The sequence below is a fragment of the Globicephala melas genome, chromosome 11, assembly GCF_963455315.2.
Source record: "Globicephala melas chromosome 11, mGloMel1.2, whole genome shotgun sequence".
NCBI lineage: Eukaryota > Metazoa > Chordata > Mammalia > Artiodactyla > Delphinidae > Globicephala > Globicephala melas.
The window spans coordinates 72692983-72705323 of NC_083324.2; the positions used below are offsets into that span (position 1 = coordinate 72692983).

The window sequence follows — 12341 nt, forward strand, 5'->3', positions numbered from 1 at the left end:
AAAAAGAATTACAAATATTAATATTGAGCCATTACGGGGACATCTAGGCTGGTTCGGGACAGACATAAATGACCTTGTTTTATTCTAAATTCAGCTCACTGGCTTATGATGAAAAGTGAAAGGTTATTATATGGACTTACTGGGCAAAACCAGATTTTATAAATAATTACCTGTCAGACTGTTCAAGATAGACAAACATACGCCAGACCAACAAAAACACAGACCTGTCATATTTCTGAGAGAAATGTACGTTGAGTCTTCCTTCTCTGGGACTATAAGGAGATCAGGTAGAATAAAATGAAGGGAAAAAAATCTAAACCCTATATTTTCTGCCTTGTGCATACTTTAAAATGTATAATGTGGGAGAGGAGGAATTTCGATGTGAAAAATCGGCTCCTGAAAATTTTACACATCTATAAGCCTGGCATAGAAACCAAATACAATAAATGCTGTCGTTTTACAAGTTAGGATGTTTACTGCAAGCTTGTAATTTTCCATGATTAGGGATGCCAAGAAAAATAAGAATGATGATAAAAAGAAAAGTTTAATCATACATTTCACCAAGCGCAGATGGAACATCAAAACCCTTTGGCAATTTTTTGATATTATATATCTGCGTTTTTTCGTTCTTGACATGAAGATTTTTTCCAGAAGGACTAACAGAACAGGTAAGTGATAGTTAACAAATGTGAAAATATGGCACAATCACACTAACTGAGCCTCACTACGATTTGGTCACAGGAGGAAAACCTTGCATGCTTCTCATTTCTGTTTTTATTAATTCTTTACAAAGGCTATCTCAGTGTGTGTAGCAACCATGATAAAAGTAAAATTATACAAAACTCCTAAAGAATTAAAGAAACAACTTCCTCCTTTGCAATTCAAGTTCAATCAAGAACTGTATATAACTGCTATATTTTGGTTCGCTTCGTTACAGTTCCTCGTTTACTGGAGAAAGTACAGATGCCAGAAGGTTAACTCAGCTGCTACCAGCAAGAAACTGCCCAGCCCACATTTCAGTCTAGGTGTTAGTGCTTTGGAGGGAGAAAGCAGATCACTTGGCTCCCCATCCATTGATTCTAAACGCTTTGCTTCTAAATGGGTACAGCGTGTGTGTGAGGGCTGGGCCTGGGGATCGGAGGGACAGGGGAGGGAGAAAAATGAAGATGGGGAAGAGGGCCTACGAGGGGAAAAACACACGATAGGTAGATACTCAGGAAGTTGGGAAGAGGCCATGAAAGTGACACATATACTACACGTGGGGTGAAGGGAAGAGAAGATGGGAACAGACAGTTAGTTCATCAGGCCAATTAGGTCTTTGCTTAGTGTGAGTTTATAAGATGGACATTTGTCTGTAAAATACATGTAGATCTAGACATCAAATGTCAGAAGGTAGAGTTGGTGGGACAGTACAAGGGGAAAACTGACTGTTCTTTTAATTTTGTTTCCTTTGTCCTAAACCTGGATTACAAAATGCATCAAATAAAACATAGACTAAACACTGAGAAAAAAAAAGTCACTGCTTGTAAGTTATGTGAGCTGAGAGCAGTAAATCTATTCCAAATTAAAATCTCAAAACTGTGTGATGTGCATTCTTGTCCACCTACACACCATCCCAAACATCCTGCCATTAATTGGCTAAATGGCCCATCTAGTAAACAAGACTAAGCGTTGAGGGGGCTGGAAAAGGGCTGGAGTCAGCCAGTTGATAGTCACAACAAACCAACCCACTCCCAAGGATGCGGAGAAGGTAAACTTGTCTTTTATTTTGCCCAAGGAGGGGAACAGAAATCACCTTAATATAACACTGCCTTTCCTGTTGTCTCAGTCACAGTCACATCAGCAGGCCAGAAAAGCCATCCCATTCCTGCGGTAGGCACTCTGTCAAAGAAAAAGAAATCTGCAGTGAATTATCACATGAAGTCAAACCAGGAAAGGAAGCAAAAGAGCAAACAGAACTTTCTTCCTGTTTTGTAGACTCTGCTGGCTGCAATCTAATAGGGTGCTTAATCTGAACATTTCTGGTGGCAAAGCTCTAGCAGCCACTTTGTTAAAAAGTCAGTGTGGTTAACAAGTGGTTAGTGATTCTATTTTGGGGGAGTGGGAGATACCTAAAATAAGACATCCCATTTTGTTAATTGATTGGGCTTGGTTAGGCCAGAGACATGTTGTGTTGAATCTGTTTGTCCTTTATAAACATGTGCTCTCTATTGGACATGCCCAAGAATCACTTCTAACTAAGTCTCTTAATAGTCTGTAAATTACTGACTCATTATATCCTTCCCAGGCCTAATTTACAGTCTCAGCGAAAAGCTATGGGAACAGATACTAACAGAGCCCCCCCCCCCAAATATGGTGATCTCTAAGCAGTTCTGTACATTACAGACATTACAGAAAACCTGAATCTTACATAATTTTATATACATTCATGTACATATAGATGTATAAATGGATATTCATGATGGGCTAAAAATACTCCCATAAAAGAAAAATGGGAAAATAGATACTAATTGCAATAATGCAATATATTCCAGTAAAGAAAGTAAAATGGTGTGATTTCTCACCCCAAGAGATATATTCTGCATTTCAGAGTCGGAAGAGTTGGGCCATACAGGGCCTCTGTGACTCGTCCTGATTCTCACAATGAGACCCAGAGTGAAGCAGAATTAAAATCCGGGATTTAGGAATAAAACACCCCTTTTCGCCACCATAGTTTTCATTATTTAAACTAGGAACAGCAACGTTCAGAGAATTCATAACCCTCAATTAAATGGAATTTTTCTATAATCCGTTTTCAGAAAAATGGAAAAAATGACAAAATCTCATATCAGGGATCTTTTTTTCCTTTAAGCTAGTAACTCTGGGCTGTTCTGGAGTCTGTAAACTTTCGGTCCAATAAATTTACCTTCAGTAGCCATATTATAGGAAATACAGAATAAGCTTTTATGGTTAAGATAATGTTATGAAGGTGCTGAGAGTTTTATTCTAAAAACATGATTATTTTTAATTATACAAAAAAAAAAAAAAAAAAAAGGAAAGTGGACCCAAGCTTTTTAGAAAGACTTCTACCACTATGAGGTGAAACAAAAATGGTTTTCCAGATAACTTTCTGTTAATCATAAAATTCAATTAACTTCAAAACCCTTCCCTTCAAATCTCCTGCTTACACAGGATTTACTATGGTTGTCAGGCTTTGGCGCCCTGGCTGAAATTTCATCGGTGGGTTATGCTGTTACACAGTTCACTCCAGATCAGCATAGCAAGGATGAGAAAACAGTGGCAGATTCCAAGTTTCCTTTCTCAGGGATCTCTGGGAGCTCCACCTCACCATTGGACTCTTTGTGCCACAGGGCACTTTCAGATTGAAGCAAACATTCTAACAAAGGCTAGAAAATTCCAGCTCTAGCTCCTAAGATCGTGCACCGGAGAACAGTGGTTAAGTGAGCTCCTTGGAGAGCCACAAATAAGTTGCAGGAACGGATAAGGTGTCTTCCCACAACTACAGGCAGGGGAGCCTCAGGCCTTGAAACAGCCCCTTCCACCACAGCCGCCTTCGAGAGGCTCACGCCAAAGTAATACTTTCAGCTTCTTAACCTTGATATTTTACAGTTTACAACCACAGTGACAACCTTTAACATAACATAATATTGAAAGCACAGGGATGGTTTACATGGAGATAAATGGACCTAGGAATAAAGCTGGGTTCCTCTTAAAGGTAAATGGCTGAGGTGAGCCTTCCTTGAAACAGCAGTCTTGGCTCGGGAGAAGACTGAGTCCTGGCTGAACTCACCTGAGAAATTACCACATTAAATCTTTCCAGGGTGGGCGATATGAAATGGTTTGCTCCAGTATTGAAAAGGTCACTTTTCAAAAATCTAGTCACCTTCACAGATAACTGATTACCATTGTTTGCAAACAAGTAAAAGATGACGGGCTTATTTAATAACATAGACACTCAAGTAGCCAAGTTTAATGAGAAAACCAAAGTTTAGAGCTGACCCAGATTTCTGGAATAAGTTCTTCTAATTCTAAAGTAAAGAAGAAACAAACGAGCATGTGTAATTAGTGAAGAGCAATTTCAGCAAACCAATCCCCTAGGGTCCTCCACCCTGAGTCACTGCTTTTTCCTTTTTATGTATAAAGGATGTATGTTGTCTGTCTGTGTAGGGTAATTATGGGAATGTCCCAAATTTGGCATCCCTTCCAGAGTAAGCAACTTGAAAGGAAGATGGATGAAGACAACTCATCTTTGTGTCAACTGTGAATTTCTCTCTATTTGTGTTGCGAATGCTGAAACTAAATTTAAACATTGCTTGGTGTGAGGGCCTTCCAGAGGCCACGTTCTCATGAAACATTCTGTATTCAACTCACTCTCTACTGTCAGAGCCTATGAACGATTCACAGACACCCCTAGTTAGTAAAACCCAGACCTTGACCGGCAAAAGCCAGGACCTCCCCAACTACTGAAAAGTATAAATTAATCAATAACACAGACCTCGCCCCCCCCAAACCAGCTCTTACTGCTATATACCACTTAAGCTTTACTTCTTACTTAATAGAGCTCTGTTCTCAACTACTGTTGGCTCCTATGTAAATGCATTGAACAGCTCAGATATTTTAGCATCTCTCAAAGTTACCAGCAAAGATGATATATATATATATATTTTAAAGGGCCAATTGTAGTTCTTAGGCTTTTTTTTTTAATTGAGTATCAAGCTAGCTCCCCATTTTTGACATTCTTTTATTCATTCAGTTCAAAATTATGACCTTTTACTGGAATCTCAATCTACCTGGATAAACAGACATAGATTCTATTTGCTGCACTGGGCACTGGTGGGGAAATTAACTAATTAAGGGTGTACTTTAAAAATATGGCTTAAAAAAATCATATGGACAATGAACAAGCTAGAGAAAACATTTAAATCCCAAACTGGTTTACTTCTGCTTTTTTATGGTGCATCATAAATTACACATTTTAAGGAATGAAAATTAATATTAAAAAGCAAAAGGTTAATATTTATCTTAAGCAAAAGAAGATAAATATGCTATAAAACATATCCTGCAGTTTGAATATAATTATATATGTGTTATTTATGCCATTAGCCTAATTAGTAAGGCTTCAATTATAGATAAAACCACGCCCCTCAGTTCAGACCTGTATTTTATTCTTACTACCACATTTCCTGATTAATTTTGGCATCACTGAGGCTGAGCTGTTAGGACCAGAGTTAGGACTTTGACCCACCATCCCCAGGATGTACTGTTGCTGCACCCTGAGCTCAAGCCACTACTGTACCCTGTCACCCCCCAGCTTGTGCCACTGCTGTTCTCCCCACCCTGGGGCCCAAATCACTGTGGTAAGCCCCAAGAACTCAGACCCTGGGTCCTTGGAAGATATGCACATGCCTGCACCTCAGACACTGGCACTACCATCACTGCAAGTGCACCTGTGCCCCACGACCAAGGTAGTTCCACACGTGCCTGATCCTAGAACCCCGGCTCCACTGCCACTGAGTGCCAGCTCACTAAACCTTGTATCAAAATGGATCCCCTTGGCTAGAACTTCCTTTCACAGGCAAAAAAGAAAGACCCCAGCAGCAGCCTCTGCCATCGGGGACCCCAACAGCCCTAGGTATCACTGCCACTTGCAGGACCTCTGCAGTCTGGGCCCCTGCAGTCTTGGCCCAAGTTGACCTCAGCTGATGGAGCTGCACAGAGATTATGCCACTGTGCTTTCCCCAGAATCAGAGCTGCTGAACCCCACCCTGCCAGAGCCCTCACAGACACCTTCAGGTGAAAGTCTTTCCCCTCCAGAGTCAGTCTGAAAAGGCTGGAAGAGTTGACTGCTCCCTCAAATGTGCAAAGCTACTGGAAACGTGGAAAAGCAAGGAAACGTATCACCACCAAAGGAACTCAATAATTTTCCAGTAACTAACCATAAAGAAATGGATATCTGTGAGTTACCTGGAAAAGAATTCAAAATAATTATTTTAAGAAAGCACAGTGAGATTAAGATAACTGACAGACAACTCAATGAACTCAAGAAAACAATGCATGAACAAAATGAGGAATTCAGCAAAGAGACAGAAGTCATAAAAAAGAACTAAACAAAAATTTTGGAACTAAAATGCAAGAGAGAGCTTCAAAAACAGAATCAAGCAGAAGAAAGAATGTGCAAACTTGAAGACAGATTTCTTGATATTATCCATTAAGAGGAGAAAAGAAATAAGAATGAAAAAAGGGTGAAAAAAGTCTGTGTAAAATTAGGGGACACCATTAAGTGAAATAATGCAGTCAGCCCTCTGTATCTACTGATTCCACCCCTGCAGATTCAACCAACCAAAAATACTTGGAAAAAAAATTCCAGAAAGTTCCAAAAAGCAAAACTTGAATTTGCTGTGAGCTGGCAACTATTTACATAGCATTTACATTGTATTTACAACTATTTGCATAGCATTTACATTGATTTAGTTATTATATGTAAACTAGAGATGATTTAAAATATATATGGGAGGATTTACAGAGGTCACATGCAAAAACTATGTCATTTTGTATAAGAGACTTGAACATCTGCAAATTTTGGTATCCATGGCGGGTCCTGGAACTAATCCCCCACAGATACTGAGGGATGAATGTATTTGATTTATGGGAGTCCTAGAAGTAGAAGAGCGAGAAAGGGTCAGAAAACTCATGTGAAGAAATAAGTTCTGATATCTGGGGAGAGATATGACCATCCAGAAACATGAAGCTCAGGAATTCCCGTATAGATTTAGCCCAAAGAGCTATTCGCTGAGACATATTACAGTCAAACTCTTAAAAATCACTGACAAAAAGAGAATTTTGAAAGCAGCAAGAGTTTAAAAAGAGTCATCACATACAAGCAAACCCAGATAAGGTTTTCAGCAGATTTCTCAGAAGGAACCTTGCAGGCCAGGAGAGAAAGGGATGATATATTCAAAGTGTTCAAAGAAAAAAACCTGCCAATCAAGAACACTTCACCCAGGAAAGTAGTTCCTGTGTAGAGATAAAGACTTTCCCAGACAAACAGAAGCTGAGGGAATTTATCACCACTAGACCTGCCTTACAAGAAATGCTAACTGGAGTTCTTCAAGATGAAACAAAAGGATACAGCAAAAGCAGTTCTAAGAGGCAAGTTTATAGTGATAAATGCCTACGTTAAGAAAAAACGAAGATTTTACGCACCTATGGTCACCTAACCTATGACAAAGGAGGCAAGAATATACAATGGTGAAAAGACAGTCTCTTCAATAAGTGGTGCTGGGAAAACTGGACAGCTACATGTAAAAGAATGAAATTAGAACACTCCCTAACACCATACACAAAAATAAACTCAAAATGGATTAAAGACCTAATTGTAAGGCTGGACACTATAAAACTCTTAGAGGAAAACATAGGCAGAACACTCTGTGACATACATCACAGCAAGATCCTTTTTGATCCACCTCTTAGAGTAATGAAAATAAAAAGAAAAATAAACAAATGGGACCTAATTAAACTTAAAAGCTTTTGCACAGCAAAGGAAACCATGAACAAAACAAAAAGACAACCCTCAGAATGGGAGAAAATATTTGCAAATGGAACAACTGACAAGGGATTAATCTCCAAAATATACAAAACAGCTCATGCAGCTCAATATAAAGAAAACCCCAAACAATCCGATCAAAAAATGGGCAGAAGATCTAAATAGACATTTCTCCAAAGAAGACATGCACATAGCCGAAAAGCACATGAAAAGATGCTCAACATCAATAATTATTAGAGAAATGCAAAATAAAACTACAATGTGGTATCACCTCACACTGGTCAGAATAACCATCACCAAAAAAATCTATAAACAATAAATGCTGGAGAGGGTGTGGAGAAAAGGGAACCCTCCTACACTGTTGGTGGGAATGTAAATTGGTACAGCCACTATGGAGAACAGTATGAAGGTTCCTTAAAAAACTAAAAATAGAATTACCATATGATCCAGCAATCCTGCTCCTGGGCATATACCCTGAGAAAACCATGATTCAAAAAGATACATGCACCCCAGTGTTCACTGCAGCACTATTTACGATAGCCAGGACATGGAAGCAGCCTAAATGTCCATCAACAGAGGAATGGATAAAGAGGATGTGGCACATATATAGAATGGAAGATTGCTCAGCCAGAAAAAAGAAGAAAATAATGCCATTTGCAGCAACATGGATGGACCTAGCGATTATATACTGAGTGAAGTAAGTCAGACACAGAAAGACAAATACCATATGATATCGCTTATATGTGGAATCTAAAAGAAAAGGGTACAAATGAACTTATTTACAAAACAGAAATAGAGTCATGGATGTAGAAAACAAACTTATGGTTACCAGGGGATAAGCAGAGGGAGGGATAGATTGGGAGACTGGGACTGGCGTATACACACACATATACACACTACTACTAAAATAGATAACTAATAAGAACATGCTGTCTAGCACAGGTAACACTCAATACTCTGTAATGACCTATATGGGAAAAGAATCTTAAAAAAAAAAGAGTGGATATATGTATATGTATAACTGAACCACTTTGCTGTACACCTGAAACTAACACCACATTGTAAATCAACTATACGCCAATAAAAATTTTTTTAAAAACGGAAGATTTTAAATAAACCAAACCTTATATATTATATAACCTTATATATTTCAATTATCCCTCAATAAAGCTGGAAAAAAAGGGGGAAAATTTCATTATAGCAGGCCTCAAATTCACTTACAAATACTTCATTCCTCAAAGGCCTAAGACAGAAGATTTTGGTTCTGTTGTCTGAATTCCTATAAATTTGCAGAATTGGATTTTAGCAACTCTTTATTTAGAGTTCCAGCTTGGTGCTTGGTGGTGCTTGCTTGCACTAGCACTTGTGCTTGGAGGTGCAAAGGACACAAGGATAAGTAACACAGTCCCTGCAGTCACTAAAGCTTCCAATTTAATGCTAATGGTTTAACCACCACAAGTAAAATGCATTGAGAGGTCATTTTCAAGGGTGGGAAAGAGAAAAAATAAGACAGCCTTTTTGTTTTCTCTTTTCCTTTTAATCATAATATTTAATTTCGAATAACATTTAAAAGGGCATGAGATTGTATATTTCTTAAAGCGGGGGGCAAATATTAAAAAATACTACAATTTTAAAAAAATGGTTTATGAAGTACAATACTTTCATGTCCATATCTAATTTAGCCTTACCACGACTAGCAAAAAAAAAAAAAAGGTCTTGTTATTCTCCTTTTTAAAGTGACATGTCTAGTGGGTGATGAGTAGATTTATGATTCAAAACCCAGGGCCGGTACTCTTTTTATTATACCACACTGTCTTACATTAAACAAAAGAAAACAAAAAAACCCCTGAAATCTGACCTAATTTCTTCCATCCTGATTACTATAGATATACATATTCTCCTAGTCCTCATAAACTCAATTCTTGCTAAAGATCACTTGAAGTAGTTAAAATGAACTAGATTAGTCTGGCACAATCCTTCAGAGTGCAAAGACGGGACCTGAATCTAAGTCATCTTCAGTTTGGAGGCACTCTCAGCTGGCGCTTATTTTCCAGACTAATTTAAAGAATAGTGTATAATAAAAAACACTGTGCACCCAAATAACTTGGGGCGCTTTACAAAAATAACAGATCCTCTGGCTTCACTTCTTTAAAGTCAATTGGTCTGAGTGGAGTTCGAGTTTGGAATGTTTGAGAAGCAATCCCAGTGACCTGGATGCAGGTGAGGGCTGGGAATGGTGGTGGAATAGGTGAGTACACCATTAACAGGATCCCAACATGGTTTGATCAATAAATGGAACCCTCTCAGAGTCTGTCATGATTATACAGTGAACAATATTTCATAATGGAATCCTAATCTTACCATTTAATTTAATACAGAAGAAACAGAAATTAGGTTTTTGGACCGTGCCTTTTACGCAGACAGCAGACGGGTTACCTGTTACCTCTCACGTTTCTTACTTGTGGGTCATCTGTACACTAGCCATTGTTTTTCTCCTTCCCAGATGCTGGGATGCTGCTGTTGGGCAGCACGGTCCTTCAGACCGCCACGCCGCGTTCAATTCCATAATGACAAAGGGATTTGGAAATTGAGCCTACTAAACCAAGTTGAACAAACCTTTTGCTTACATCTAAAATCAAGGAACAATAAAATTTCGGAATTGGAAAGTATCTTTGTGAACTCCTCTAGCCCAATTCCTAATTTAACAAATGAAAAAACCATTGCCCAGGGAGAAAGAGAGACACATCCATGGTCATGTGGAGAGAACCCAGGATGGTTCTCATTCTGCCCAAAGCTGTGTGTTCAGCTTCTCTGACCTTAATGGGGAAAACAGATGTAGGGGAAAAAAATCATTTTTCCAGATAAAGTACCCTTGGGAGCAGAACAAAAGTGAAGAGACTGGGCGAAGGGAGGGACTTCATGATGTCCAAAACAGGACAGCTGAATAGTTAGAACAAGGCAGCGATCATGAGCTTTTAGTTCTACTTCTGCCTCTTCTGCTATATGATTAGCTCTCCCTTAGAGAATCACCTAATATCCCTGAGTGCCCCAAATTATAATTTTGATAAATGGATGAAACAGCAAACTAATTAAGATAAACTTGGCTGAAAGGTTCTGTGGCAAAAGTATGCACCTTTAGAAGCTTCAAGGGAACGACGTACCATTTGTTCATGCTGAAGTCTTACTAAGGCTGTGCTCAGTGTCTGCTTCAGGGCCAAGCAAATAATGTGGCCTGCCTAGGTCTGTCTGGAGTTGCCGAATTTGGGTTAAATCCAGTAGAAGAAGGACAAGGAAAAGATTTGGAGCATACATTCACCCTGTCCCAAACTACCGTTAACTCCCAATTAACTAAGTGTAGGGTAGACTCTGCATTTTGGATGATTTGTGGGCCACAGGAGCCGCCCTGGTTACCAAGGGCCTGGTGGTTTCCCAAAAGCTCTTTTCCACTCCACAGGGATGAAGAGGGCACAGAGGGCAGAGGTTCTACAGCTACTGGCTTGGCTTTGCTGGAAGGAAAAGGTGAGGGAGGTTGGAGAGTAACCGAAAGCAACAGTCTTTCCCTAGTCCTTACTAATTAAGTTAGCCTAAGTGTTCTATTTGTTGGAACACTCGGTTGGCTGGGGTTGGGAAGGTATGTACATCTCTGCATCTCACGTATAAATGCTGTTCCACAAGGCAGATGAATTAGCCCTCCTCTCTGCCCCAACTCACTCCCAAGTTACGTGAAACCAGCTGTGCTTTTATCTGGCCTTTTTCTACCTCTCTTTCGGTAGCAACATCGGAGACTACACCAAGTTGCCTCAAATTCCACTGCTCCCGTAAGCACAAATTCAGCCCTGCCCTCTGTGGGGTCACTGGATTCAGAGTCCAAGCCCTCCCTCGGCTCCTCCATTTGCTGAAGGAGGTGACAGTGCCCTGAGAGACATACTGTTTTGCTTTAATACTATAAATCTTTGGACCTCTGGAGCTTCATATCAAAGCTACGTAATAGCTTTTGAAAAGATAAAATATGCCCCCTTTTCTTGCTGCCCTTGTGTCTGCGTGTGGGCAAGAGATTTAATTACAATGAATAAAACCGAATGGTGGTCTGAGACTCTTAAAATCAAAGTGGGGATCATGGCTGAAATTCATTAGCAAACATAAATACAAATAGGCACATCTTGTTTGTACCAATGCCACGTGACTTTCCCCTTTTTGATAATTTCATTCTAACTCTGATATTTCAGAGAATCTAAATTGAACCATATGATGTATAGCATTGTAACATGCAAAGCTCTTCATTAAACATTTTCCTTTTTTGTGTACTTCCGCATGTTATAAATATCCAGTGAAAATCATGGAGGGCAGCTTGTCAGACAGCAGAGCCTTGATTTAAGACAGTGGAGGGAGCCCTGCCCTTTAATAAGAGGTCTTCTCTGGCTGGCAGAATAGGAAAAAGACATAGCATTAACTCCCGTTCTATTCCAAGTAACTGGAGCCTATAAATCTTGAGGAACGTGTCATTTTATGCATGCTTTTCTCTAAGTCTGTATCATATTCTTCTTATAAGTTATTTCAGGATTCTGAATATAAACATCTCTAAATGAAAATTTAATTATTAAAAATTACCATTTCTAATTGCCCAAGTCATTGCAATCAAATTATATGAGAGATGTATTAATTTCTTGTTGTTGCTGAGAAAAATAATTATGTGGTTGATACAAATAGCATTGCATTTTAGAGAAAAGGTTTTTGTGAATGTCATTTTTAGCAACTTTACATGAGTCTACCTAAAAGTGTGCCATTTCTATGTTTAAAC

General features: G+C 39.0%; 1 protein-coding gene across 12 annotated transcripts in view; it reads right to left on the bottom strand.

Annotated features, from left to right (window-relative positions):
• The window catches only part of SUPT3H (SPT3 homolog, SAGA and STAGA complex component), a 448516-nt gene that overhangs the window by 25585 nt on the left and 410590 nt on the right, over nt 1–12341 (bottom strand). For 11 of the 12 annotated variants that reach the window (XR_009565771.1, XR_009565773.1, XR_009565769.1 and 8 more), the window contains one exon: nt 1796–1881. Coding sequence is in view for 5 of the 12 variants with exons in the window: in XM_030870554.2 (XP_030726414.1) it covers nt 1840–1881 (42 nt within the window). In the remaining 7 variants the exon portion in view is untranslated. Of the gene's footprint in view, nt 1–525; nt 1882–12341 lie in introns of those variants that run through there. The other variant, XM_030870552.2, reaches the window with a different exon arrangement.